This window comes from Astatotilapia calliptera, chromosome 4 (genome assembly GCF_900246225.1).
Source record: "Astatotilapia calliptera chromosome 4, fAstCal1.2, whole genome shotgun sequence".
Taxonomy (NCBI): Eukaryota; Metazoa; Chordata; class Actinopteri; order Cichliformes; family Cichlidae; genus Astatotilapia; species Astatotilapia calliptera.
Window position 1 is genome coordinate 15,459,050 of NC_039305.1, and position 25,650 is coordinate 15,484,699.

General features: G+C 41.3%; 1 protein-coding gene across 1 annotated transcript in view; it reads right to left on the reverse strand.

Annotated features, from left to right (window-relative positions):
* Positions 1 to 1,986: 1,986 nt before the first annotated feature.
* The window catches only part of mosmoa (modulator of smoothened a), a 30,350-nt gene continuing 6,686 nt past the window's right edge, over positions 1,987 to 25,650 (reverse strand). The window contains exons 2-3 of the mRNA XM_026165032.1: positions 15,721 to 15,933; positions 1,987 to 5,575 (exon numbers count right to left, since the gene is read on the reverse strand). Coding sequence (XP_026020817.1) covers positions 5,391 to 5,575; positions 15,721 to 15,933 — 398 coding nt within the window. The 3' untranslated portion in view covers positions 1,987 to 5,390. The remainder of the gene's footprint in view (positions 5,576 to 15,720; positions 15,934 to 25,650) is intronic.

Below are 25,650 nucleotides of genomic sequence, written 5' to 3' on the forward strand. Positions count from 1 at the left end.
CCGACAAGGAGAAAGTGAGAAATGAATGAAGGAGACTCTTCCTGCTGAATGAATGAGAAACATGAATAGAAAGGCCTGCTTTAATGGGCCTGGGTTGTGTGCTTATTTGTAGATTTTTGTGAATAGTCCTGAGATTGATTTTGCCAAGTAAGTGCCATTATTAGTGAATGAAAAGGAAATTCTATTTAGGAAAACCAATGAATGTCAATGCTGCTCGTGTTTTCCCATCAGCTCTAATCTTTTGTAGCAGGTGCTGGATATTCATTTAAACAGATATATCTAAATCAAAGGCAGAAATCTATCTGCTACTTATGTATATACACTCAAGGGCCACTTTATTAGCTACTCATTGCTAGTACTGGGTTGCTACTGATTTAATTCTTCATGGCATAGATTCAACAAGCTGCTGGACTGTTCCTCTATGGAGATTTTGCGCCATATTTACATGATAGCATCACACAGTTGATGCAGATTTGTCAGCTGGACATCCATGATGTGACTCTCCCGTTCCATCAAGTCCCAAAGGTGCTCTAATGGATCTGTGTACAGTGAGATTGACATCTTCAACACATCAGTTGTAGAGGATTAGAGCTTGTGACATGGTGTGGTATCCTCTCAGAAGCACCCTTTAGAGCAGGTGTGTCAAACTCCAGACCTCCAGGCCTGATGTCCTGAAACTTTTAAATGTGTCCCCGCTGCAACACACATGAATAAAATTAGTAGGTCATTAGCAAGACACTATAGGACTTGACTGCACCCCAAGGTGGCAACCCCTAAGCCTACTCAAGTAAATGTAAATAAATGTAAGCATTTGGAAAAATTGACTTTTATTGCACCATGTTCATGCCCTCATGAGCTGCAGCAACATAAATCAAATGGCTGAATTGCCAGTTGCCTGTTTCAGGACACCGGCCCTTGAGGACTGGAGTTGGATGGGTCATAAAGAGTTGGACCTGGTCAGTAATGATACTTAGGTAGACTGTGGTGCACAAAGTGTGCAGAGAAAATATTCCCACACTAGCAGACCAGGATGGATGCATGCTTTCTGCTGTTTATGCCAACGACTCTGCCAGAAATCCTAGACTTATCAGACCAAACATTTCCATTCTTGCTGAGCCTCTGCCAGTTATATCCCGTTTCCTCTTCTTAGATCACAGCAGTAGCACTTAGTTTGATCTTCTGCTGCATTAAGGTTCAATGTATTGTAACTATTGCCTTTCATCTCAAACCAGTCTGGCCATTCTCCCAGAACCTCCGGCATTTCAATCCAGAGGACCGTTGCTCACTAGAAATTTTTTCTTTGCCTGAGTAGTCTCTGTAAACCCTGAGGTGGCTGTGTGGGGAAAATATCAGTAGATCAGCAGATCCCGAAACACGTCCAACACGTCTGGCACCAACAGCCATGCCACATTCAGAGTCACTTTATGTCAAGTTGAACTTCAGCAGGTCATCTTGACCAGGTATACATGCCTATGTGTACTCGAGTTGCTGTGATGCGATTGGCCGATTAAAATTTATCCCACTGCTTTGATCTGGGTGCGAGTACTTTGAGGGGGACTAATAAATTAGAAGGAGTAAAAGTGACTAAGCTTAGATAATTATAAAAATAGATTTCCAGGTCACTGAGGGGCGAGCAGAAAAAGTGAGACACGATCTTCACAGGTCCAGAGGAAATGTGCGCCTCTTGTTTATGACACTGCGGTGCTGGAGGTCTGGCTCGGCGTGAGAGCGAGAAACCATTGAGTATTTAACAAAATGCACTCAGAAAGCACTTCACTGATGCATCATGGGTAGCTGCTCTCAAATCACAGCAGGTTTGTGTCTGAGAACAAGCTCTTTTTCGATTTAATGAAGTAGGAAGAGGCAAAGTACATTTGGGCCACATCCTACAAAAACATAATGAGATTAAGCTCTGCTCCGCTTCGCCCGTCATCCTCCTCTCGATTAGATTCACCCATTTTAAATAAGCACAACACAGAGACCGTGTCAGAGTCACACACACCCACTTTTCTCTTTTTATTCAGTGATAAATAATTTCCTATGATCATAGGCTTTACGTGTAGACATCCGATCAAGGCAAGAGACAAATTAGAGGGCACACATGTTGCCACCATTAGAAAATAATATCTGAAACAAAAAAAAACCCAACAAAAAAAAACAAACAAACCAAAAAACAATGAGGTAAGAAGTTCTCTTTTTTTATACATTTGTGGTGCTTCTATGTCTGTTACCTATACTGTTGAATGCACAGTGCTTTCTAATACAGAAATCCTGCCTCTTGTGTCTGTACATTATTTAAAAAAAAGAAAAAAAAAAAAAGAAGTAGGTCATGGCACAATACTGAACCAACCAAGACAGGGCACTGCAAAGTGTACAGAATAGCCGTATACATCATCAGACTGAGAGTAAGAAAAGTTGAGCAGGAAACAGAAAATACAAAACAAAAAGTCTAAGACTTGGCGAGTGAGCGACTGCGATCGGTTCAACACACACACACTTTCCAGGACAAGTCCTAGGGTCAGCAGCTTGCATGCTCCCTACATTTACAGTATGGTATGAATGTGTGAAAGAGCTGCAATGACTGAAGGAGAATGAATCAGCAGCTATTTCAATAATAAATCAGAAATGCTAATCTTCTGCTGGTTCCAGCTTCAGCAGTGACACCTCTTTTCCCACCAGCACAGCACTGATGCTGGGCCAGCTCTGCCGTGGTGTATTTTTGAAGAACTGGCTCACATTTTGACAGGTTTGATGGGGTAATTTCCGTGGGAAGAAGATAAAAATCACATTGGACAAATCGGTGGGCTGCATTTGCCAATCACTGCTGAATTTCTTGCAGTAGCTCCAAACGCGCCCAGTGAGAACAGTAGTTCCAACGATCCTGTGCCGACACCCCAGTGCTGGTGGAAAACGAATCATTTCTGCCTCTTGTGACTTTTTATTTTATTTTATTTGTTTAGTTAAGGAAAGGCTCTGTGAAGGCCAATGGAAGATAGGATGGATACATTGTATCTGTTTGAATTTGGTGCCGTGTTTAATCCAGAAGTGTGTGAGCTACGAGGTTGTGTCGATGGACAGAAGTCAGACTTATCAGTTCAATCTCAACATTCACTGATTTTTTTATTTTTATTTTTTAACTTTCGAGAGACTCGCACGTCCCAAGGATGTTATCCATAACAAATCAACCTTGATAAGTCCACTTCTAAATCCTAACTAAGAGCCTTCTAGTAAATTCAAAACTTGCCTGAGGATCATTGTAACTTTACACTGGTGCTACCACTGCCCAGCTGGGCTGAAGACACCATTGTGTTGGTTTTTACTTCCTTTAAAGATATATCAGTATAAAAGTTCAGAAATTCACAGATTATTACCTTTACTCTTATACCAGTGCTGATGAGGAGGATGTGTCTGAGTGGCAACTACTGTAGTCGCAACCCTCACTGTTAGTATAAATGGTACAGAGCACTGCAATATTGTCCCATTTACATGGTTCAAACCTAATTGATTATATTTGTTAAAGGAGCACTCTTTTTGTTGTATTTTATGCAGTTTCTATTTGTAGGAAGAGACCAGAAACAACCTCAGACATCACCCTGATGAAGGCAAGACAGCTAAGAACTTGTGGTGAGCAAAGAGTGGTGCAAATTAATCTGGACACTGATAAAGTAATTACTACAATAAAACCATGTTAGCTTGCACACAGTGCAGACTGTGTGCAGGGCTTTCCCCCTCACAGAGGACTTTTTGGGCTCCTTTAAAAGACCTTATGCCAGAATCACCAAATTGTTTTTTTAATTAAAGGTTTAATTTTAATGTGAAGTGTTCAAACCTACAGGAAAATAACTCACTGAAGGTTCACTGCAGGCCAGGAAAAACCCTGCAAGGGTAAATATATTTTTGTATTTGTGTGCGTTTATGTATGTGTGTGTTGCATTCACAGACATCACGAGCAGCAAACCGAGGCACAGCCCCCCTATGCATGGACCTGACCTGCAGTCCGTTCACTTATGCAGAAAGAAAGAAAGAAAGAACGAACAAACTGCTCCTGGCTCACTTACTTCCTGTCCAACATTAAAGGAGAATACCACTGATTTTTTAGCATTCGCATGTTATTTTCACACCACTTGTAACTTCCAGCTTCCACTCAGGGAAGCTCCCAACCTGCAGAAAAATGCAAAACTGCAGTGATCCCTACAAAATACTTTGAAAAGGCCACTAGGCATGTGGCTGTGCTTAACGCAATTAAGTGTATTACTATAAATACGAGGTGCGTTTATGATGATTCTCTAAATTCACAGTCTTCTAGTTACTGGCTGTGGGAGTGTATCAGCATGATGGCGTTAGCTGATGGCTTAGCAGAGCTGTCTACACTCGCTAATACTTTGCTGCTATTAATAACACTATGCAAGGTCTTACAGTAAGTGGCATTCTCCTTAATGGTGCTTGACCTTGTATTCTGCTGCCCAGGGAGGTCAGCCTCCCCTTTGGGGCTACCTGTTCCTGAGCAGTAGCCGGCTGGAGACAAAAGAGGAAGCACACCTGCATCTTCCTCTCATCCACAGTAGCCCGTGTGTGGCCCCCTGACAGCTGTGACCTCAGCTGCTCACCTCTCCCACACACCTGGGGCTGTGCAAATGTGACAGGAGAGAATAAACCCCACTCTAGAGCCAAGCTTTTGCAATCTCCCACCTCCCCCGAAGGGTTTCCTTCAAGGGTTCAGCTCAGTGAACCTCAGTAACACTCAAACAACTTCAGTGGACAAAGGTGGTGGGGGAGGAAGAAGAAGAAGTAGAAAAAAAGAACACAAATTGTACAACAACAGAAAAAACACAAAACTAAAAATAGCTAAGAGAAGCCAAAAACAGCAACAGGAGCGGTCGTGACGGCGCAGATGATGCTGAGAGCGGCGAGGTGGGGCGGGTGGCTGGAAATCATGTCGAGGAGTGACTTTAGTGGTCCTCAAGAAATGTGCGCCAGCGTTGTGGTCGCGGTTGCCATGACAGCAGCACATTGAGCACCCTTTCCAACAGAACAACAACAGAGAGACACCGTTTTTCTTTTTTTCTTTTTTTCTCTTTTTTTTTCTTCTTTTAAATCAACAGTGGCAGGGTGCTGCAGCAGCCTCGGCTGCCCTCGCACTCCCCCAACCTTTTGCGTCCATGTCCCCTTTAAGTGTTTTGTTCATTTATTCGTCTTTTTAGTCGCTGGGTACTCCACGGTGCTGCGGTCCCTCGACACATAAGCAGAAACTTCCCCCGTTTCAGGCTTCTGGCCAGAGTTAGTCGTTTTTGATTTTCAGTCATTTTTGCATGTGTGTTTGTTTGTTTTTTAAATCCCATGACATTTTCAGAGCCTCTCGTGTCAGTCCAGAGGCGACAGCGTTGGAATCCTCAGCCCGGGAGGCAAACTTTGCCTGCAAACAGCAGTCCCACTATGGTGAAGAAGATGGAGAGGACGAACAGCACGTATGAGGAGCCGACCACCGTGTTGTTGGGAAGCTTGTACGGCTGGCCTCCCACCTCGTTGATATAGAAGCCTATTGGGAAGATGAGCGCCGCCATGCAGAACAGGATCACTGGAAGCAAGGGAGGGAGAGAGGAAAAATATTAGTTCCTTAAAAGATGACTCGAATTAATCTGTAGCTTTTCCTCAATGCACTGAAATCTTGTGTGTAAAATAAGCTCTGGGGACAGACTGAACTGATAAATGACACTAAAGGAGTGTCAGCTCTTATTCTAGTCTTTGTTCTCCACAGTGGATTCAGAAAATTAAGCCTAACCTCATCAGCTTGAGCAGAAAGCATAGCCTCAAACTGACTTCAATTTTCGGGAGTTCATTAGTGAGATACAACACCGCCTTTCAAATGGTGTAATTGTCCCTTCAGAAGCAAACAGACCCATGGCATGCAGATAATTCTGCCTTGCATTTTCACAAAGATGAGAGGCAGAGGCACTCAATTATGTAATGTTAATGTGCGTCATAGATTATACATTAGTCTGACAAGCATACACTAGCCTGAGTCCAAGCTCGCCCAAACCAAATTTAGTCTCCTGTAGAAATGAGACATTTCTATTTTTAGTTAAATCTTCCTCCGAAGAGGAAACAAAAAGGGCAGCTGCGCAGACATCGCTGAAAATACCCCGAAAACTTCAACATTCAGTTGATGAACAGCAGCTGACTGCAGAAAATCGGAGAAATGAAACACTCAGAGAGAGACATGTTCATGAAAGCAGCAGCTGGAACTTTCTATAGACAGAAGATTGAAGCAGGCACTGAAAACACTTAAAAGCACATCATATATGACTACAAGGTAAACGCAGCACTACAATCATTAGAGTGAAACTTAACCAAGAAAGTGAAAAAGCCATAACTTATAACTTTTCGGTCACATTTTAATACACTGCTCAAAAAAAATTTAAGGAGACACCTGATCCTCAGCAAACCTCAGAGATGTCCGTCTGTCCAGCGAGGAAGCAAAAACCCTGATTCAGTGCTTACTTATATAAAAAGTATAAGTTCAGGTGACAAAAGGATTTTTTTCTTTCATCTTCAATAAACCTGTGAGGTCATGAGATTACCGAAGAGCGTTTGGGGGACTGACAGTACGGAAAGGCTGGAAACCACTAATGTGCTGTGTATTTATACAGAGTAGCCGCACGCACGCACACACACAGTAGAGGTTTGTTGTTCACAGATGTGCAGCTCAGCATCAAAATCTTGATAAAATACTGATTAACTTTGTTTGGACTTTGAGTGATGTTCTTAATAAATGTGCAACATTTTCTAAGGAACCATGTCAACGTCCTCGTCCAAACCTGTGTCTCAAAAATCCCAGAAATCGTCCTCTTTGCCAGTTATGCTTGCATTCTGACATCGTTTATATTTAAATAATATTTCTTACAGCACCTGAAGGCAGCATTTTTCCACAGTTAAATGTTTTAGCAAATCTCTAAAAGAAAGCCAGCCAGCAGTAATGGGCTTGATTTAAGCTTTCAAGTTTGTAAAGTTTGTGTGTGAATTATTTGTTGGTAAATCATTAACTTCTTCCCTTGAGCTCAAAATGAATTGACACCATTTCCCAGACTAGCAGAATGTACCATTAGTTTCAGTAAATGCTTCTCCAAGAACCATAAACAAGCTCTTTATGCCACCTCAGGCTGATTAACACAGTACATTTCTCTACAAGCTTAAAAGGTGCAGATCAGTAATCACATTTTAAGCTTTCTAAACAAGCACATTGCAGCTCCGTTTATACGCTGCAAGTCAAGTCAAATCCAGAAAAGGGATTTACCAAATTTACAAATGTTAGAAGCTGTGGTGGAAATGACACGTTTGCAGATGTTGTAGTTTCCTGAGACTGCCACTAGATGTTACATGAGAGGTGTGATTTACTAATTGAACCTTTAGTTAGGCACAAAAAACGTGTTCATCAAAGTAGAAAAGATAGTCCTAAGATTTTAAGTTAGAAAAGCAAAAGCAATGCTGAAGGAAACGCCGTCGAAGACTAACCAGAACAGAACAAATACACAAAGTTTTCCAAGGCTGAGGTATAGGACAGTAAACTCCACTCCATGTGTTCTTTCTTATCAAAGCCCATCAACTACTTTACCCACAATGCAACTCAACCGTAATATAGACCCAAAATAAACCCCCCAAAATGTGCGACAGCAAATACATTAATTGGATTTCATACAAATATTGACACTTTCGTCACTGAATAAAAACCGAGATTAAATTTGTTCTGGGGAGACTAGATCCAATCAGAAGTGTAGAAAGGCAGGACAAGTTTGGAGGTGATCCGATTAGTTCAGCTGACTCTTTTCCTCCCAGTTGAATGAAAATGCGACAAAATGTCAACATTTAGGAGGAAGAGATGAGTAGATGCATTTCACATTTGATGGCAAGGAAAATAAGATGCTTTCTAAACTGTGTGGAGCAACTTTCCCTGGTAAAACACAACAAAGTTTACACTTTAGATTTTAGTCACCTTCATCAACTTACGATGACATTTAGTTGTCAAAAACTAAAAGCATTCAGGAGCTTGTAAAACCACATTTAGCAGCAATAGCTTGAAAAAGAAAAAGAAAAACTTTTCTAAATGACTTTATTGGTATCTCACATCATTGTGGAGAAATTCTGGCCCACTCCTTTTACAACGATGCTTCGGTTCATTGAACTCTACAGGCATTTGTTGATGCACGGCTCTCTTCAGGTCCCTCTGCAGCATAACAATCAGGTTAAAGTCTGGACTTTGACTGAGTCACTGCAACACCTTGTTTCTTTTCTTTTCAGGCAATTCGGTTGTATATTTGCTTTGATATTTGGGATCATTGTGCTGCTGTATGACCTGTGTTGCCCTCTTCTCTTTAGAGAAAAAGGATTTCTTCTGGTAACCCAATTGTGCTGCCATGAATTTTGACATCTAATTGGCCTGTAGAGCGAGATATAGCTCTTGGGTTTTTTTTCCTTTCCCCCCTTTTTTTTGCAGTTTCTCTGAGCAGCTATGAAATGGATGATGATGAAGTAGAGCTGTAGCACTAAGGTTAAAAAATAATAATTACAGAGCCACTTGAAGCACAGTATGACCTTGGGCTGACACTTGCTGGGACAGGGATTTCTGGGAAGATTGTTGACTGTCTTGAATATTTTTCACTTGTGAATCATCTCTCGATGCACAACGATAAACTTCAAATTGCTTCAAAACGGCCTCATAACTCCTCCCAGCATCAGCAGCAATGACGGCTTTCTGTTGGCACCTCAATGCTACAGATCTGCAAACAGCCAAAGCTCTCACTTTCTAATGATCAGTTAATCAACTGCATTTATTTCTTGTTAAATGGCGAGAGTGTAATATTACATATACTGTATTTCATCTAAGACCTGCTAAGGACCAGATAATTTTCCTTTTTATATTATTAAACGGCTACATATCGGAGAACTCTGAATTTAATGTCTCAGTGTGTCTTCCAAGTACATGATGTAGAGGTCAGGCCCCTACAGGAGCTCAGCTACCATGGGACATGTTTTTTTTTTTTCTGTGTTAACCTGGTTTCCTTCTGCAAATCCAATTCCGCTGATTGGTGAGCTCTGACAATCACCATCAAGCCCTGCGGGATCAATTAGCTCGGCGCATTGACCGCATGCTGGGAATCGCTGCTTTTGCAACAGGCACCATTCTCAATAAACAGTGTGATGTTCTGCTCAACACACAGTGGTCAAGTCAGCGGCTGCAGAGCAAGCACAGCAGAGATCAGGGATGAAGCCATCGTGTGGTTTTACTCAAATGTCCAGGAAGTAGGTGAAAAATGGAATAACAAAGCTGTTGCCAATAGCAAAGGTTCCCTTTTCTCTTCCTTCCTTTGAAAGTGTTGTAACTGAAGCTCGAGGTCCAGTTGAGACAACTTATGTAACTCACAGTGACGTTAAGCAGCAAAGCAAACTGTGGTTTTTGAATCCAAATCAATGGCTGTGCAGAATTTGTGGAATAGCTTCAAGTAATTAAAAATAACTGATCTATCAAAGAGCTTTTCACCATTTTTGTGCATTTTTTTTTCTTTAGATCAACACTTCTTTCTGCACTGCCTGAAGCAGCAACACCGCAAACGGAAACTGCATTAGATATCCTTTCCTACATCAGTTCAGAGTGACTTCCTTGTTGTTTAGAAAAAGTTGTGTGTCCGTACTCTAGAAGCCCTGTTGACTTATTGAGGTTATGTGACATGTTGTGAAAGCATAAAGAGCCATTTTCAGATTAGACAGACATAGGAGAGAAATGCAATGCTCAAAGCACCCTGAATAGAAATCAATGCCAGACGGCGAAGATGGCAGTTTACCCCGAAGAGCCAATAAGAAATCCGAACTGTGAAATATATGAGCCGGTCCTGCTCTTGCACTGATGTGTGAATACAAGTTCAAAACAGCATTAATTGTGTGGTGACAGGCGTATCAACTCATTACTGTCACAAAGATGCAGATAAGCGGTGGCAGTTTGGCTCACCTGAAAAAGCGGGTGACCATGTGTCACGGAGGTACGATGCAGCGGTTTGGGTTCGATTCTGACCCAGGGATCTGATGTGTGTCTTCCCCAAAGCTCTAGCCGCACTTTCCTATTTAAAAAAAGCTTCACTGTCCAAATAAATAAATAAAAAAAAGGGAAAAATGCCCCAAAACATCACGTTTTAAATACAAATTATAATACGTACAGTTTCATCCTTGTGAGCTTTAAAAATTAAAGTTTAGAAGGGTTTAAAATAACTGCCTGGAGGCAACACCAAGATAGCTGCCCAGCAACGCTTGCTTTTAATGACTGGGTTACAAGCAGCGTTGTCACAGAACGAGAATTTCATACTTTATACCAATACCCAGAAAAATATTCAATGTCATTTTCTATATCACGGGGTACAGAAGTATAGAAGATTTAGTTTTAAAGTAACTAATTAAAATGATTTACATAATTTCATTTCAGATGGTGGAGGTAAAGTATATTTTAGAACTTACTAATAAACAAATACATACCTAACGCATCTAAATCATTAAATTATTGCACAAAACGTATTACGGTAAAGTTGTTCTCCACACTCTGGACTCTCTCCTCAGTTCATCTACGGCTTCGGCGCAGATCTGCACAGTCCTGGCCGCTTCCCCATGTGTCTGTGACACCAACAAGACTACACCACCAGGACTCTTCCATCCATGAGCTGCAGTCCACTAGCCGAATGCTTATAACATTTGGCTAATGTGGCTATCGGGTAACTGCGAATAGTTAAATGGCTAATGTTAACATGAGCTTTACTGGCCTCTTTAAATTCCTCCTGAAGTATTGTTCAGTGTTAATGACATCAACTACTTCAGCTGTTAGCAAAGGAAGGAGCTGTGTGCTTTGCGTCAAGTGGAGGAGGCACGACAGCAAAGATAGTATCGATATTGTTGCAAATGAGTTTCTTAATGTTAATTTTAGTATCTGAGTCTCAATTTTTTTGGGACAAACCGATTAACAAATTTTAATGTTTCGCTATACAGTTTCCCGAAAAAGAAAAATCTGAGACTTAATTCCTGCAATTCACAGATTAAAGGTTTTACTAGGATGTAGAATATGCATAAAATAACAGACTGACTATAAACTGTTAAAATGAAGCAAAGAGTCTGTTTTTAGATTCTCCTGCAATTTAAATTTCAGACAGTTTAAAGTTTTATACGCTTTATTCTCTTAAGGCAAAGATATAGAAATCCAATAAGTGAGTCGTGCCTATCTGTTTGCCACATTACCCCAAAAATATAATAAAACTAGGAATATTTATGGGTTGGCAACCAAGCTGTAACTGCGCCTGCATTTAATCTAAACAAGATTAACCGAGTGTGACATTCACGCAGGTATTTTACTAACTAATAAACCGGTTTTACAGTGTTGTGCTCCTATTAGCCGTTTTTCATCACGAATAAAAATTCCTGCGTCATCTGATGAGGTTTTACTCATAAACCTACCGGTTTGCTTTCCTCCTGTCTGTTAGCGAGCACAAAAGATCCCAGCAGAGTAAACTTGCATCACAATTCGAGTTTAGATTCATGCCCGCTCATTACTCCGGACATGTGTTTATTCGTGAGGCGAGCTAAAAGGCAGCCAAAAATACACGACTCAGCGTTATACCTGAAAACTTGAGCAAAGTGCACTTCAGTCAGACGCTTCTCTTAAGTGTTTCAACCAGTGACATATGGAGCCTTCAGAGAAGCAGTCATTCTTTGCACTCAAACAAGAGAGCTGCAGCAATTATCCGATTAATTCTTTAGTTGATTGACAGAAAATATCTAAAAACAACCATCAGCTACTTAATCATTTAAGGACCTTTTCTAAAATAGTAAATGCACAATACTTGAGCTTTCAAAGCACTTTCTTTCCACAAGGCTCATTCACCCATTTACACATACTCACTCATACATAAACCCCTTTCTATGCCTAAATCCTTTTAACTTCTCACACACACACACACACACACACACACACACACACACGTTAATGGATGCATCCTAGAAGCTTCCACAAGGATACTTCAACACATAAGACTGAATGAGAGAGATCGAACCACCACGCTTCCAATTAGCAGAAACCTGCTCAAATGACAAATATGCAGTTTTTCTTTCTTATGGCAACAGAGATTTAGAAAAATAATTTAATCATTAATACAAATACTTGTAAAGAGTAACAGTTACCACATTACTCATGCTACAAGTAGTTATTCTGCTCCCTTGTTCAACTTGCTTAAGCATACATTTTCTTTTCTATAGGATGCTGATTTAATTTTTTAAAATACTATTCAGAATATTATTTTAACATATTTATATTATTTCTGTGAATTCACCGGTGCAGCGTTTTCCCTACATCTGGGGAGAAGTGTCACGGTTTTCATGCTGTAGACTGAAGTGTTAATAAATCCAGACGATCTAATATACAAGTCTAATCTGCAGCAGTAACCACTAACAGCAACTATGAGAGCTGCACTTGCTTGTTAGTGTATCACTAAAGAGACCGATGCTGCTCATTAACAGATGACTCTTTGCATCAGAAATGTGACAGATTTAAATAACAAGATACTGCAAAGATAAGTTAGAGGTCATTTAGAAGCAGGCAGCACGAGTTGAGCCAACCAAACAGCAGATAGCGAAGATTTCATGCACAGCATATATTTCCATAAGTATTCACTCACTCATTAAAATCATTGAATTCAGGTGTTCAAATCAGTTCCATGACCACATGTCTATAAAATCAAGAAGCTAAGCACGCAGACTGCTTCAACAAACATTCCTGAGAGAATGAGTGTCTCTTATTTTCCAGCGTGGTACCATGATAGGATGCCGCCTGATGGACGAGTCTCACTGCTCGTGTAAACTTTGGTGGACGGGGGATTTTGTGTGGTTGTCTTTCCAGGAGTTGGGCTCAGCCCCTTACTTCCAGTGAAAGGAACTCGTAATGTTTCGGCATAACAAGACTTGGTCTCTCAAGTTCATATGTGTGTGAAGACAGATGAGAGAATAATTTTGGCAATATAGTGCATCATCTTTTGGGCTCTAAAAGGATAATTTAGTAGCTCTTTCTGTGAAATGTTTCAGTTGAACTGTTGTATAGGGAGTATAAGCACATGCTAGTTTTTCAGATAGGACTGCCTGAATAAATCAAACCTGAATTTTGATTCCATTAAGCTTGTTTGGTGGTTCTTCCTTCAGCAATCAGATTCTAATAACTTCTTGTGCTCTGCAGTTTTACCCCTGGAAACATGTGTCCACATCAGAAATGCTTCAGTGCTCCACCAGCAGGCATACCACCAGTGTGAGCACTACTGCTTTATGTTGCTGGTAGTCTCTGACTCTCCTGAGTGCTGATGTTTTTGGGGTTTTTTAAAAAATTCAGGTCTTTAAACAGTATCTCTTATTGTGCACCAGCAGTAGTCACAGATTACGTTTTAATCAGTTAGACACAACACAATTCAGCTCTGACATTGCAACTCATAAACCTGAATCACATAAATGTGCAACTACCCAGAGAAGGACCATAAGCAGCAGTTTAACCCCCTTTAAGAAAGAACACAAGATTTCCTCTTTTTTTCCCCTCAACTCACATATTTGAAACACGACATTGATGCCTTGACTCACTTTTCTCAGGATGGATCACAGATTTTTAATTCAAAATTTGCAGGATCTGGGTGGCTTCTCTTGCAAAACAAACACAATAAAAAAAAAGGATCAATAGGCTATTTAATAAAGTTGGCATCCATGGAAACCAGTTCAGTGTTAAATCTAGAAGAATGATTCTGTTTAAAGTGGTAAAAAAAAAAAAAGAAGAAGCTGTAAATAGTATCCAAAGAGAGAGAAAAGGCTGCTTTGTTCATTTTCTAACTTCATTAATTAGCGAATGGTTTGCAGTTACTGTTAACGAATCTTCACAATGACATTTTCTATAACTCTGCATCCACTCCACCCCCACAGATGACCTTCATATTTTGGGGGAAAACGCTGCTGGTGTGCACACAGCGATACACAGAGGCGGGCCTGTGCCAGTTACACAAAGCTGTCCATTCAAGTCCCGATGGCCTGGAGCCAGTAACACTACACACTGCCCACCTCCTCTCAACCTTCATCACCTGTTTTGCCCAAAATGAACCAGCCCTGCCTTCTTGCTACCAGCTTCACTTTATTCCTCTCTTTCGATTTGCATCCTTACATGGGCAACAACCTCTCACTTTATGTCTAAAAACAAGATTACTCGCTCAGCTTGCCATCTTTACCATCACACCAGTTTTTTTTCTCACTTAACCCCCCTCCCCCCCTTCTCTCAGCCACATGAAATATTTTAGACGTCACAGCAAAAATTCAGCAACATCAAGCACTTTTCTCCCCTTTTCATCCACCTTACCCGCTCAAGAGTTACAAGAGAATCCCAGGTAGACCATCAGTCTCTAAAGTGCCAACTAATGGGGGTACTAAAAATAGAAAAAGTGATGCTTTTCTATCACTTTTCCCTCTGTTGCCACAGGCGTAGCTTCATCTCTCAAATAGATCACAAGTCTTTTCCTCCTCCAACCTTTTTTCCCCTCATTTATTTCCTTGCTGGTAAACGTTTTCATGCTTTAAAGCTGAACTAAAAATATACCTCTTGTCTAATATGCCCAGCAGAAGCTGTACATGGGAAGGGAGGAGGGTGGTGTGGAGGGGGGTAACAACTGCTCACAATTGCCATGGCAACGCTCTTACTTTCCTTTGAGTACAGTCGTTAAACAATGACTCGACTGCTTTCATTTTAGCATGTAACACTGTTTTGTGATTAGTGGACAGGCAGTTTGTGTAGCGGGGGAAAAAATAAATTAATTTAAAAAAATTAATAAATAAAAGAAAATCGGGATTCTGAAAAGCAGTGATTCATCACATGATCAGGAAAAAAAAAAGTAAAAATAAAAAATATGAATCTGCAATCGGCCAGGCAGGCAAAAGAAACTTCAATGTTTATGGAGAGAGAAAAAGAAATACACAGGCTTTCAAACAATTTTTGCAGGGCATTGTGACTTCACATACCACTGCTGCATCTGTACGAGTACGTTCAGGTTTGTCTTTGTCTGACCAATCAAATGCCACCCTCCTACACAGCCTTACGAAACCAGCCCAGACACAGTCAGTACGCGAGATGGAAGTTCTTATCGAATGGTGGAAGCGTACCTTTACAAAAATCATGTCCGGGGGGGGGGGCAGAGGAGCTGCGATTTCAAGGCAAAGAGGGAGATTTAAAAAAAAAAAAAAAAAAAAAAAAAAAAAAATTGCCGTGGCACATAGGCCACCCACTCAAGTACCAGACAAACTGCATAACTCAATATCGGCTTCAGGGAGAAAGCATAATCGACAAGAATGCAACAAAATAAAAAATAAAATAATTCTCATAAATGTGCAAATGCAACAAAACACACACGCCCACACGCAGGTCCTCGCATCACTCTGAAAAACACAAACTGACTGATATCCTGTGCGTAGCCTCGGATGTTTCTGTTGCCGTGCACATTATCACACATGTAAATGAGGATGTGCAAGACTCGGCTAAAACCAAATTTCTACATCGATTCAACCTAACCTCCTCCCATTTTATTATTCACTGCTCTGCATAGATGCATAAATATACTGACGTGGTGTGGTGAAGGGGAATTTCTAAAGGTCGTCTCATCAGTTTCAGGGAAAATGTTCACTTACTGCCAGTGAAGGCGATCCAGCGGGCATATTTGGTGGCTTCTCTGCGCCAGTGTGATGCCACCAGCAGTCCACAGGTGACTGTGAGGGAGATGATGCCCATGATGATGAAGAACAGTGTGGTGACCCACTCTGGGGGCAGCCTTGGTGGGATACAAGTCCGGTCTCGTCCGTGGATCGTTTGACATTGTCGGACCAGTCCGACCGTGAGGGCTCCTGCAGAAAGACGACGAGGGTCAGTGAAGCAGACATTTTAAGTCGCCCTCCTCACACAAATAAATAAATAAAATGAAACAAAAGTATTTGCCGTTTTCAGATGATCTGCATCAGGACTCTTAACGAATCCAAAAATATATTACAAAGCTATGGGAGGGGGAAAGGTTTCAGCTCCACTGCTAATCACTCGCACAGCAGGGTTGCAGTTAGGAGGGAGACAGAGACACACTGCAGACTTCATTTCCCACTTCCAGCATAAAGAGGATGTAATCTGTAAATAAGCCAACAGGAAATTACAGCTACTGTCATTCACATACAGCAATAAATGATAAATGACGTGGAAACCTGACCTCACAGACCCACTAAGTCCTGATTCAGACTTCTGTGGTGAATCTTCATAGAGGCTATGGTATAAGCTATAGAAGTGGATGATACATCAAACTGGCATTTAGTTACATTGACAGCACAGGGTTTCAGAGAGGTTTGCAGTTAGTAGAGGTGGGTGGATTGACAAATATCGATAGTGCCAATGCTGGTATCTGTATTGGATCGATACTAGTGCAAGAGGATCTGTTTCAAAATACACAAAAAGCTGAAAAGGTGTTTTGTTGTATTAACTAATTATTGTGGAAAGCAAAAATTATTTTGATTTAGTAATCATTAAAATATGCTCAGAATTTGCAAATTGATGACAATTCATCTCATTAATCAAGACACTTCTCCCCCCTACATATAGGAGTAGGGATGGGTACCGGTTCTGACATAAACGGTAGTAACCAGACCGAAAAGCAGTGCACATTTCGGTGCTTTTTTTTCCTGAGCTGTGATACACTTCTAGCCAATCATTTTACGTTTCCAAGGATAGTAAGCGGGGCCAGGTACGTACGTACGTTCTTTTAGAGCAGAGCTACAGATTAAAAGTGCCCAAGGCAAAGCGGTCAAAAGTCTGGCTGTACTTCACAGCAAAATATGCAAACTCAGCAGCCTGCAACAAGTGCTTTAAGCTGATACTGTGATACTGTCAAAGGAGGTAACACCTCGAATCCGATGAAACACCTGGCGACGCTTAGCGTTTTTTTTAAAAGCCGAGAAATGCGCCGTATTTGATAGCTTGCTGCGAGACCTCACACTGAGCACATCTACTGCGGGTGTGGTGCTTGTTATTGGACCCGGAGTGTGCAACATCCCCCAAAAACCCGAAGAGTAGAGTCCTGGCCCCTAGCCCTGCCAGTGTAGCAGAAATGATGACGGATGATGATGCAGCAGCAGCCGTTCTTCTCTGGATGAGTAGCTTAATGTTATTCGTGTGTAATTTAATTGTAATTGAGTAGGGCTAACCACGTTATTACATTAATGCAGGTAAGGTGAACTAGCAAACATCATCATAGCTACATGCGGCTGTCCTCTTGTTTGATGGCAGATACTCCCTGCACCCTGGCCAAAAAGGCTAAAATGACCAAAGAAAAAGTGGAAAACAGTTAAACATGAGAGGTTTTTGGACAAAGTTTGTGTTTTTTTTCCATTGTTTAAGCACTGCTTCCAGCCAAGAGTGATACCATATATGCCCCATAGCTGCAGAAAAGCCTAACATTGTTATCTTTTTACAAAAAACCAGCTGAACATGAGAGGTTTTTGGACTAATTTTGTGTTCTCCATTCTTTAAGCACCGGTTTGAGCACCGTTTGAGCACCGGCACCGTTTCAAAAGTACCGATTTGGCACCGGTATCGGATAAAACCTAAACGATACCCATCCCTATATAGGAGTATCAGTATTTGTATCTGTATCGGCAATGTTGGCTGTGCTGGTAATGGATCAACACCAAAATTTGTAGTATTGCACAGCACTGGCAGTTAGGGTGTAAATTTAATGCTGAAGCATAGATCTCCAGTAACTGTGCCTCTAGAAGTCCCAGTAAGAAGAAGGACCGAAACCACAGGTAAAAAAGTTGAGAAAAAAGAAAGTAAAGACAGTAATCAGTAAAGAAGTAACAAATACTGTAAGTGCCTCCATCACTGACTGCAGAGGAAAATGTGACGCAGGTAAACTGAGAACACAGTGAACAAGGAACAGGTGAAGGGACGATGAGAGGAAAAAAAACATAAATCCTTAAAATGTCACTAATTCACCCACGAAAATGAAACAAGGACTAACTTTCTTCACACTGGTGGGCCCAATTATTTAAGTGGCCAACGTTTTTTTTCTTGCATTTTCACACTCAAGCAGAGAGGGTGAAGACTAAATCAATCCAGCCAATTACTGGATGTATCCCACACAGGTTTGTTGCTAATCGCAGACACGCTGTAAGAAACTGGAATAATATCAGACAAATTTTGAGCCGCTTTAAAACACTCAATATCACACAATCGGCAAACAAGCAAAAGATCCCCAGAAATCCCTTTGGGATTGCATTGGAAGGGCATTCAGTGCAAAAATATGAGGAAAAAAAATATCAAACATACAGAGCTACCCACTGTGTCGAATATGAATAAGTTTATTTAAAGACTAGAAAATATACCTACTCTTTAAATCCACCCTCTCCATCTTTCGTCTTCTACACACAATTAGAGCCCAGAGACTTTAAGTAGTGCACATCTGCTATCAGAAACATGACATCGCCTAATGTTCCACAGTACCTATCCATCTTTGATCAGGCATGGGAGACAAATGGATTAGCTCCTCAGGCTGAGTCATTAGCAAACCTCTGCCAGAGTGTGAAGGCCAGTACTCAGAGCGGGATCATGCTCCAGCAGTACAGCCACTTTGGAGACACCATTCAATTAAAAGCACATCCTCGAGGGGATTTTCTACCTGAGTAAGCAGAACAGCGTCACACTGCTCAGGTCTTTGCTGATCACAGGTTCAGGGCAGACGACAGACTGCAGGGCTAAGTAGTGTCTATCTGGAAAGACTTGTGGGGTGGAGGGGGATTCAGGGTGGGGTTTCATCAGAGGATAGTGCACACTGGCATAACGTGATGAGCTGTCGTGTAATTTCTTCCATGTGTAAATAACTGAACGGGGATGTGTTTAGAAAGCTGACAGCTCATCAGAAATCAGACAAGCAGGGTTTTGCCAGCATCCAGCAAAAAAGAAAAAGAAAAAAAAATACCCAAAGAAACCTCCGAGAGAGGTTTTAGGCTTTGCACTAAGAAAAAAAATCAGAAGGGTTTCATTTACTCAAGCATAAAATACATATTTATTTATTAAATGGCCAGAAATAACAGGAATTTTACAAAATAAGGCAGCACGGTTCCTGCAACTATGTGGACCAATCATGCTTTCATGTGTAGTCACCCCCCCTAAAGACCAATTATGAGCCAGGAAAAAGTACTTCAAAAGGAAGTGAAATAATATTTGTTCTTCCCTGTGAGCACTCTTTGTCCGCCAACACCTTTACAAATAACAGACAACACTGAGACGTCTTTCGATTTAAGTCATCCAAACAGCTTTCGGTGGGTTTTTCTGCGAGTTGGGTTTCTGGAAAAAATGACTGTTTTGGTGAAAATAATGATTTCCCCCCCCGCATAAAACAGCAAACACTGAGATTTAACTTTCTGCAACATGGACAAAATAATTGTGTAGTTTACTTTTTTTTGCTTTTTAACAAATAAACTGATAAAGCACTTTAATCAGTGCCTTAAAGGGATTTATAACAATCATGCACACACTCACACTTCATGTTTTTGCCCAAGGACACTTTCACGTGTCGACTGGAGGTGCCTGAAATCAAACAACTGGCCTTCCGTTTAGTAGATGGCACATTCTACCTCCCAAGCCCTGATCAGTGTTCCTAGCTCATTATGGCTACAGTAAGCCAACAATACAATAATCACAGTTACATCTTTACTAAAATAAATACAAAAGCCTCAGTATGGGTTTGCCAGTTCGGTGGTTGCCTGGCTCAGAGTTCTGCCACAGATTTTTCTTCAGGATTATTTGTGTGCCGTGTCTCTCGTTCATGTCTTTGTAAAACTTCCTCCAAAAAGTAACCGTGAACTTCAGAGCACCACTGTAGGCCAAATCTCTAGAGAGTAAATAAAAACACCATTTGTATATGTAAAACTGCTAAAAGAAAGTTAAGTAATTGTTAGCTGAAGCTCTGGTGGTGAAAAGTATGCTCAGAATAATACTACGATAATTTTCTCTGCTGTTTTAGGACATAATCTGAGAAAAGAAAAATAAAGCAGTGGTAAACACTGACCACAAAATAACCCCATTCAGTGAAAAGGCAAGGCTGTGTGGGCGACATCATAAAAGTTCAACTGTGGCTCGGCAGGTGGGTGGACGCGAGCGTGAGACAAGTATGCAAGCTGGAATTTCAGAAGGTCAAGTGTGGCACTTTGTTCGTCTGGCACCCAAATCTAGACATTTTATAACCTTGGTACATATTAAATATATGATGCTTAAGTGCTTGAATCCAAACAGCCTGTGTGAGGGAAGTGCTCTTGTTGACCCTGGGGGCGTAGTAAGCTCTGCAGGCTGTGCAGAGGAAATCCTGTACCCTTTTTAACAGCAAACGAAAGCATAGCTTTTACGCCAACAACCAAACACAGCCCAGCCCACACAAACAATGCCAGTGGCTCAAAAGAAACGCCTCTGGAGTCTTTAAGTGTTGCATTATAAAACTCACAGCTCCAGAGAGAGAGGTATCCACACTGGAACACCACCGATGAAACATATGCCTCATTCCACCAAGTAAAAATGTTGTTTTCTGCCTTCAATTTTACCCCGCAGTCTGCCTTATTGCTTTGGCAATTTAGTTCTCACTGTGCAGAACACTTACGTAATAACAGCGAAAAGAAGAAGAAGAAGAAAAGCAGGAGGTCGGGGTTTATGACAAAACTGGCACCTGAATGGCTCACAGCTTACTCAACAGTCTATTCCTCAAGTCAGTTCACTATTATAGAGTAACCTTGAACAAATTAAAGAACAGAAGGTGAGTGAGGACTGGTGCTGTGAACAGCAGAGCATTAGGCCAACGTTTGATAGCACATCTTAATGGCACCGGTTTACGACCATTTCCCCAGGATCCTCTGGCCTCCTGCTGTTTCACAAGCTCTCTGTGGAATTTCTGCCCTACAGCAGGCAGGCACGCAATGGTACATGGACACAGGTAAACAATTCAACAAACAGGCGCACAAACTGTTCTAGTTTAAACTTTAACGGTTATAAAGCAACAACGTGTTGCGCAGCTTTTTTCTGAAGATACCACATGATGTTCTACCTCAAACTTTGTCCAAACACACCAACAAGAAACCGCTGCAAATTTCAGGTGGATCAACTGACGAGCGGCACCAACACAAATAAGGATCGCTGTGAGTTGTGAACAATGCAAAGCTTTGCTAACAGAGCTTATGGAAAATGGAGCTGGAATTAAGTACACTAGGCCTCCTTTTGAAGTCAAGAGCTGATCTGGGTTCAGCAAAAAACTAACCTGCTGCAGCGTGGGTCTACGTGCCCTATATTGTGATGCTGAGTACATCAACTTCAATCAATCTTGTGGTTGAAAAACTAGTTGATTTAGTCCATGTCAAAAAGTTCTGCAAACAACGGTTCTTGGCTGTTACAGCCAGCATATCTGCAACTTCAACTCGAAGGTTTTGTGGTTTTTTTTGTGTGCGTTTGATGTTAAAAGAAATGTGACACAGTAGTTCAGCTTTGGCAGCTGTGGAAACCACTAATCAGACCTAAGGCTCTTTTCATCCAAAGCAATGTTTCCACATGACCTAGACAGCAAGTCAAAAAATAAATAAATGCATTTAAAGAGTCCTTGTTCTCCTCTGTGGAGCAGCACATGAACTGTTCTCCACTTGCTCAAGGTTCTTGTTAGTTCCCAATAATTCTCCTGTACAGAACAAGGACTACTGTCTACAGATGGAGTCCAAGATGGTGGAACAGGAGATTTGAGTGTCTCACATATTCTGAATATATTAGCTATAATGGCTAGGACTGGCTAGCAGAGGCTAAACTTTCAAAATAAGAGCAAAGGGGATCGTCCACTACTAATACTAAAAGATGACATAGTAATAATTACAAAAAAAAAGAAGCAGCTATCTACCTAAGTAAGTAGATAGCTGCAAAGCCAAGATAAGAACAGGTCAGAGTGAGGATTAAACAACTTGAAGGTGCTATAGGAAGGTAAAGTCACATTAAACTTTCTTTAAAACCGGTGCCAAAAAGTCACAGTTCTGCTGGGGGGGTCATAAATAATGCTGAGCAGAGAGATCGCAGTCTAAGAACGAAGCCTGAGCAGCTGTAGTTTTTGTGCCACATAGCGAGTGCATGTGCGTTTCTTTCGGCTGATTAAGCACATCACAGCAAGACAGCCTGGTGGGCTCTCAAGTCAGAGCCCACCGGAACTAGAAGATGATTACACCCAGACAGGAAACAGAGGCTCGAATTCATGAGTCACACTACATACTTCAATTAAAAGTGAATACAAGATGGAGCAAACATTCACAAGCTGTAACGTGAACACATCCTCGCCCTGCTAGAAACAGGCATAAATCAAACGCCAACAATTCTCACGTGGCTTTTGCCCTCTTTCATTAGAGGAAAATAATGGGCCAATTCTCCATTTGATGCCCTGCTTACATTCACGCTCCCATCACGCCCTGTTACCCCGCAGTCAGCTCTGTGCTCGCTATGATCAAAACACTCCTCTCACCATGTCTCGGGCCAAATGAGAGGAAATGAGCGCTGTGTCTGCTTATCTTCAGCATGATGATGCTGTCATTAGTAGAGCACAGGGGGAGCTGATGTTTGTAAGCTCTGGAGGGATGAGTCAAACAGGCCTCTGAACTGTGGTGGGCGTCAAATAGGCAAGTCAAGGCAGTCAACAGCTGCTGCTGCTGCTGGAGGCTTTTCCAGTGCCCACTTACATGCAGGGGCAGTGGAGCACAGCTGTGTGCGGCCCAAACGCACATGTAAACCAAGGCAAACCAACGACAAATGGGATACAAACACTGACATGAATGAAAACGTATGACCCAAAGCGTAAACAAAGAGAAAAACACTTGTCAAAATATAAAACGATGCTCGTAGCTGCAAAAAAACTAAACAAAAAAAAAAACAAAAGAGAGAGAGAGAAATTAGAGTAAATTACATAAATCCCCAAACTTAAACACCAGCCTGACAAAGCAGTTTTCATGAAGACCTTCCTCACTACCACAGTCAACAATGACTGTATGTTAAATGGACAAACCTTACCATCCAAAGTAAATTTAAAAGAATTTAAATAATTAAAAAAATAAAACATTTACTAAACGCTCAGTAATATAAAAAGGACACCATCAGCCCACCAATAAGTGATTGCTAGTGTGTTTTTATTATTTGGAATCATTTTGACTTTTAACCAGAAGGACCCAAGGCCCCAGAGACCAATCACTGACTCCCTGATAACTACCAGTTGCTAGGAAAACACCTGCTGGTTGTTGTAGTTGTCAGGTCAAACTGGTTGCAAAAGAGTACACAGTGCTGCACCAAAAACCTCTTTGGATTGCTTTGGCCGCTGCCGCCCATAGCTTGCAATTACGGTGACTTGTCCCCAGACACTCTCCAAGCTGTAGCAAAGCTGAAAAGAGCAAAAGTAAAAGTTGCGTCTTACTGCTGCAACCACCACATCTCAAAAGAGGCACCTTTTACTTTTAATTTGGCGTATTTTTCTGCAGGAAATGTACGTCATCACTCAACTGGAAACCCCTTTTTAACCTCCTGCAGTTACCTTCCACATCATTCAGTCGTTGTGGGCTGCGGCAACCCAGTGTGTAGTTAAATGAGTTAGGTGCATGTCAGATTAAGTATAAGGTTATGGCGTAAGAGACGACATAGTTTTTTTGGGGGAGAAAGAAAAGCTGTGTGCACAAAGGGAGCGATGCCAAGGTGACAGTTGGATACTGCAGACTCTGGTTGCCAAGGTAACCCTCTAATGTATTTAGTACAAGGTCATATGTCAATCACCAGTATTCTGCACTGTCACTAGTAGTCACTTTAATTGCTCACTTCATATTGCTAACGTTTTGGGGTTTTTTTGCAGTTGCATGTAGTCTCTTAAAGATGTCTAATGGTCCTCCACGCTACTGTGAATCACTTCCTGTATGGACATAGCTTAAAGGCCGTGAACTGATCAGGGCTGTGATGTAATTTATAGGGTGCTGCTGCTTTGCAGCACACCTCAGCTGTCATCATCAAAAAAAGTTTATGTAAAGTTTTGTGAAACAAGTCACTTGAACAAGAAATGAAGCTGCCGCATCCTATATATACACTTTAATTGTTAATGAGTTACCACGTCAATTTCTCCAGGAAGCAGGTCATTAAATTATAAAAGAATAAGTAGCCATGTAGATCCTTGTTTACAAAAAATGTATCGCCTTCAGTTATATGCCTCAAGACTACACATTCGGTGCCTGAAGGTGGTGAGCATGGTCACATCTCCCACCTCTGCAGCTGTGTTTGTGTCCTTCCAACATTTCAGGTAAACTGCAGGTCAAATCTGCTGGCACTGCAGCCCTGTAACTGGAGAATGGGACAGACCGGTTTCAGTTGCTCTGTATCAATGACACTGTGTGCCCTTGTGCTTTGAAAAGAGACACCTAAAATAACAGGATTTAATAGTCTCTCATTTCATCTATTTTAGGTATTGTCAGAATTACAGCAGCAGTTCTTCGGCACTTGACTCACTATACTGTAATTTTGCCAAGCATTGCTGTAGCCTTTCAGTGTTATGTAATTGTTTGTGGTTTTACAATCTTTTTTTCGTGATTTTTTTTGCAAGTTGCTGAAATCAGTCCACTTTAAACCATCATTAACTCCTCTAAACATAGTCCATTTAGATTTTCGAGCACAATCAAAACCCACAGAAGCATATTAGAGCTGATGCAGTCGAAAATAAATTTGTCTGTTTATTATTACATAAGTGATACTGACTAGCAGGCACTTAGGGGTAATATAAACATCTCATGCTTAAATGGAAAATTCCTGTAGTGGGTAGGTTATTTACAATAAGTGATGATGATAAAAACGTAAATGCATGTGTCAGGAACTTACTTGAAGAGTCTTGATAAGTCATTACTACCGCCTTCTGAGCACATCAACAGGACTTTTTGTTTATTTCAGCTCATTCAGTAGCTAACTGCATGCAATAAAACACATCCAAAGTAATCTCAGGAAAGAGTTTTGTTGGAACGGTAAGTGTTGGTGCGCTCTACTGACAAGAGCACTTGTACAAAATTGATTTTGTGAAGTGGTTGCCTTTAAGGTTTGAGACTGAAATTAAAGTTAAAAACGATGGTACGTATGTCATCAACGGCTTTGGATCCGGCATCCTGAACCACAGAGGTGTTATGCATTTTTAAGTGCGAGTTGCACACACTCTTTCAGAGGTTACTCAGGCTCAAGAGAAAGACATCCACTGTAGTGACGAGTATCTGCAGGAGGGCAGTCGTTGGCGGAGCTCTTGAGAGTCACAGTTTGTGTCTGACATTGCTGTAACAATGGCTTTGTCTTCAAGCTCGTTGCAGGAAATCAGCCTCTGCTGTTACGGCCTGAGAATATCACACTGAGATGAGGACAAAGTCAAGGATCCACTCTCTCTGTCTGCAGTGCTGAGGGAGAACAGTGGTCACCCTCGTACTGGGCACTTTTACAGGGGGGTTGTCTTTACGTGAACCAAACCCAACTGCAATCACTGCAGGCAATAACAAGAAGAGGCAATCTGT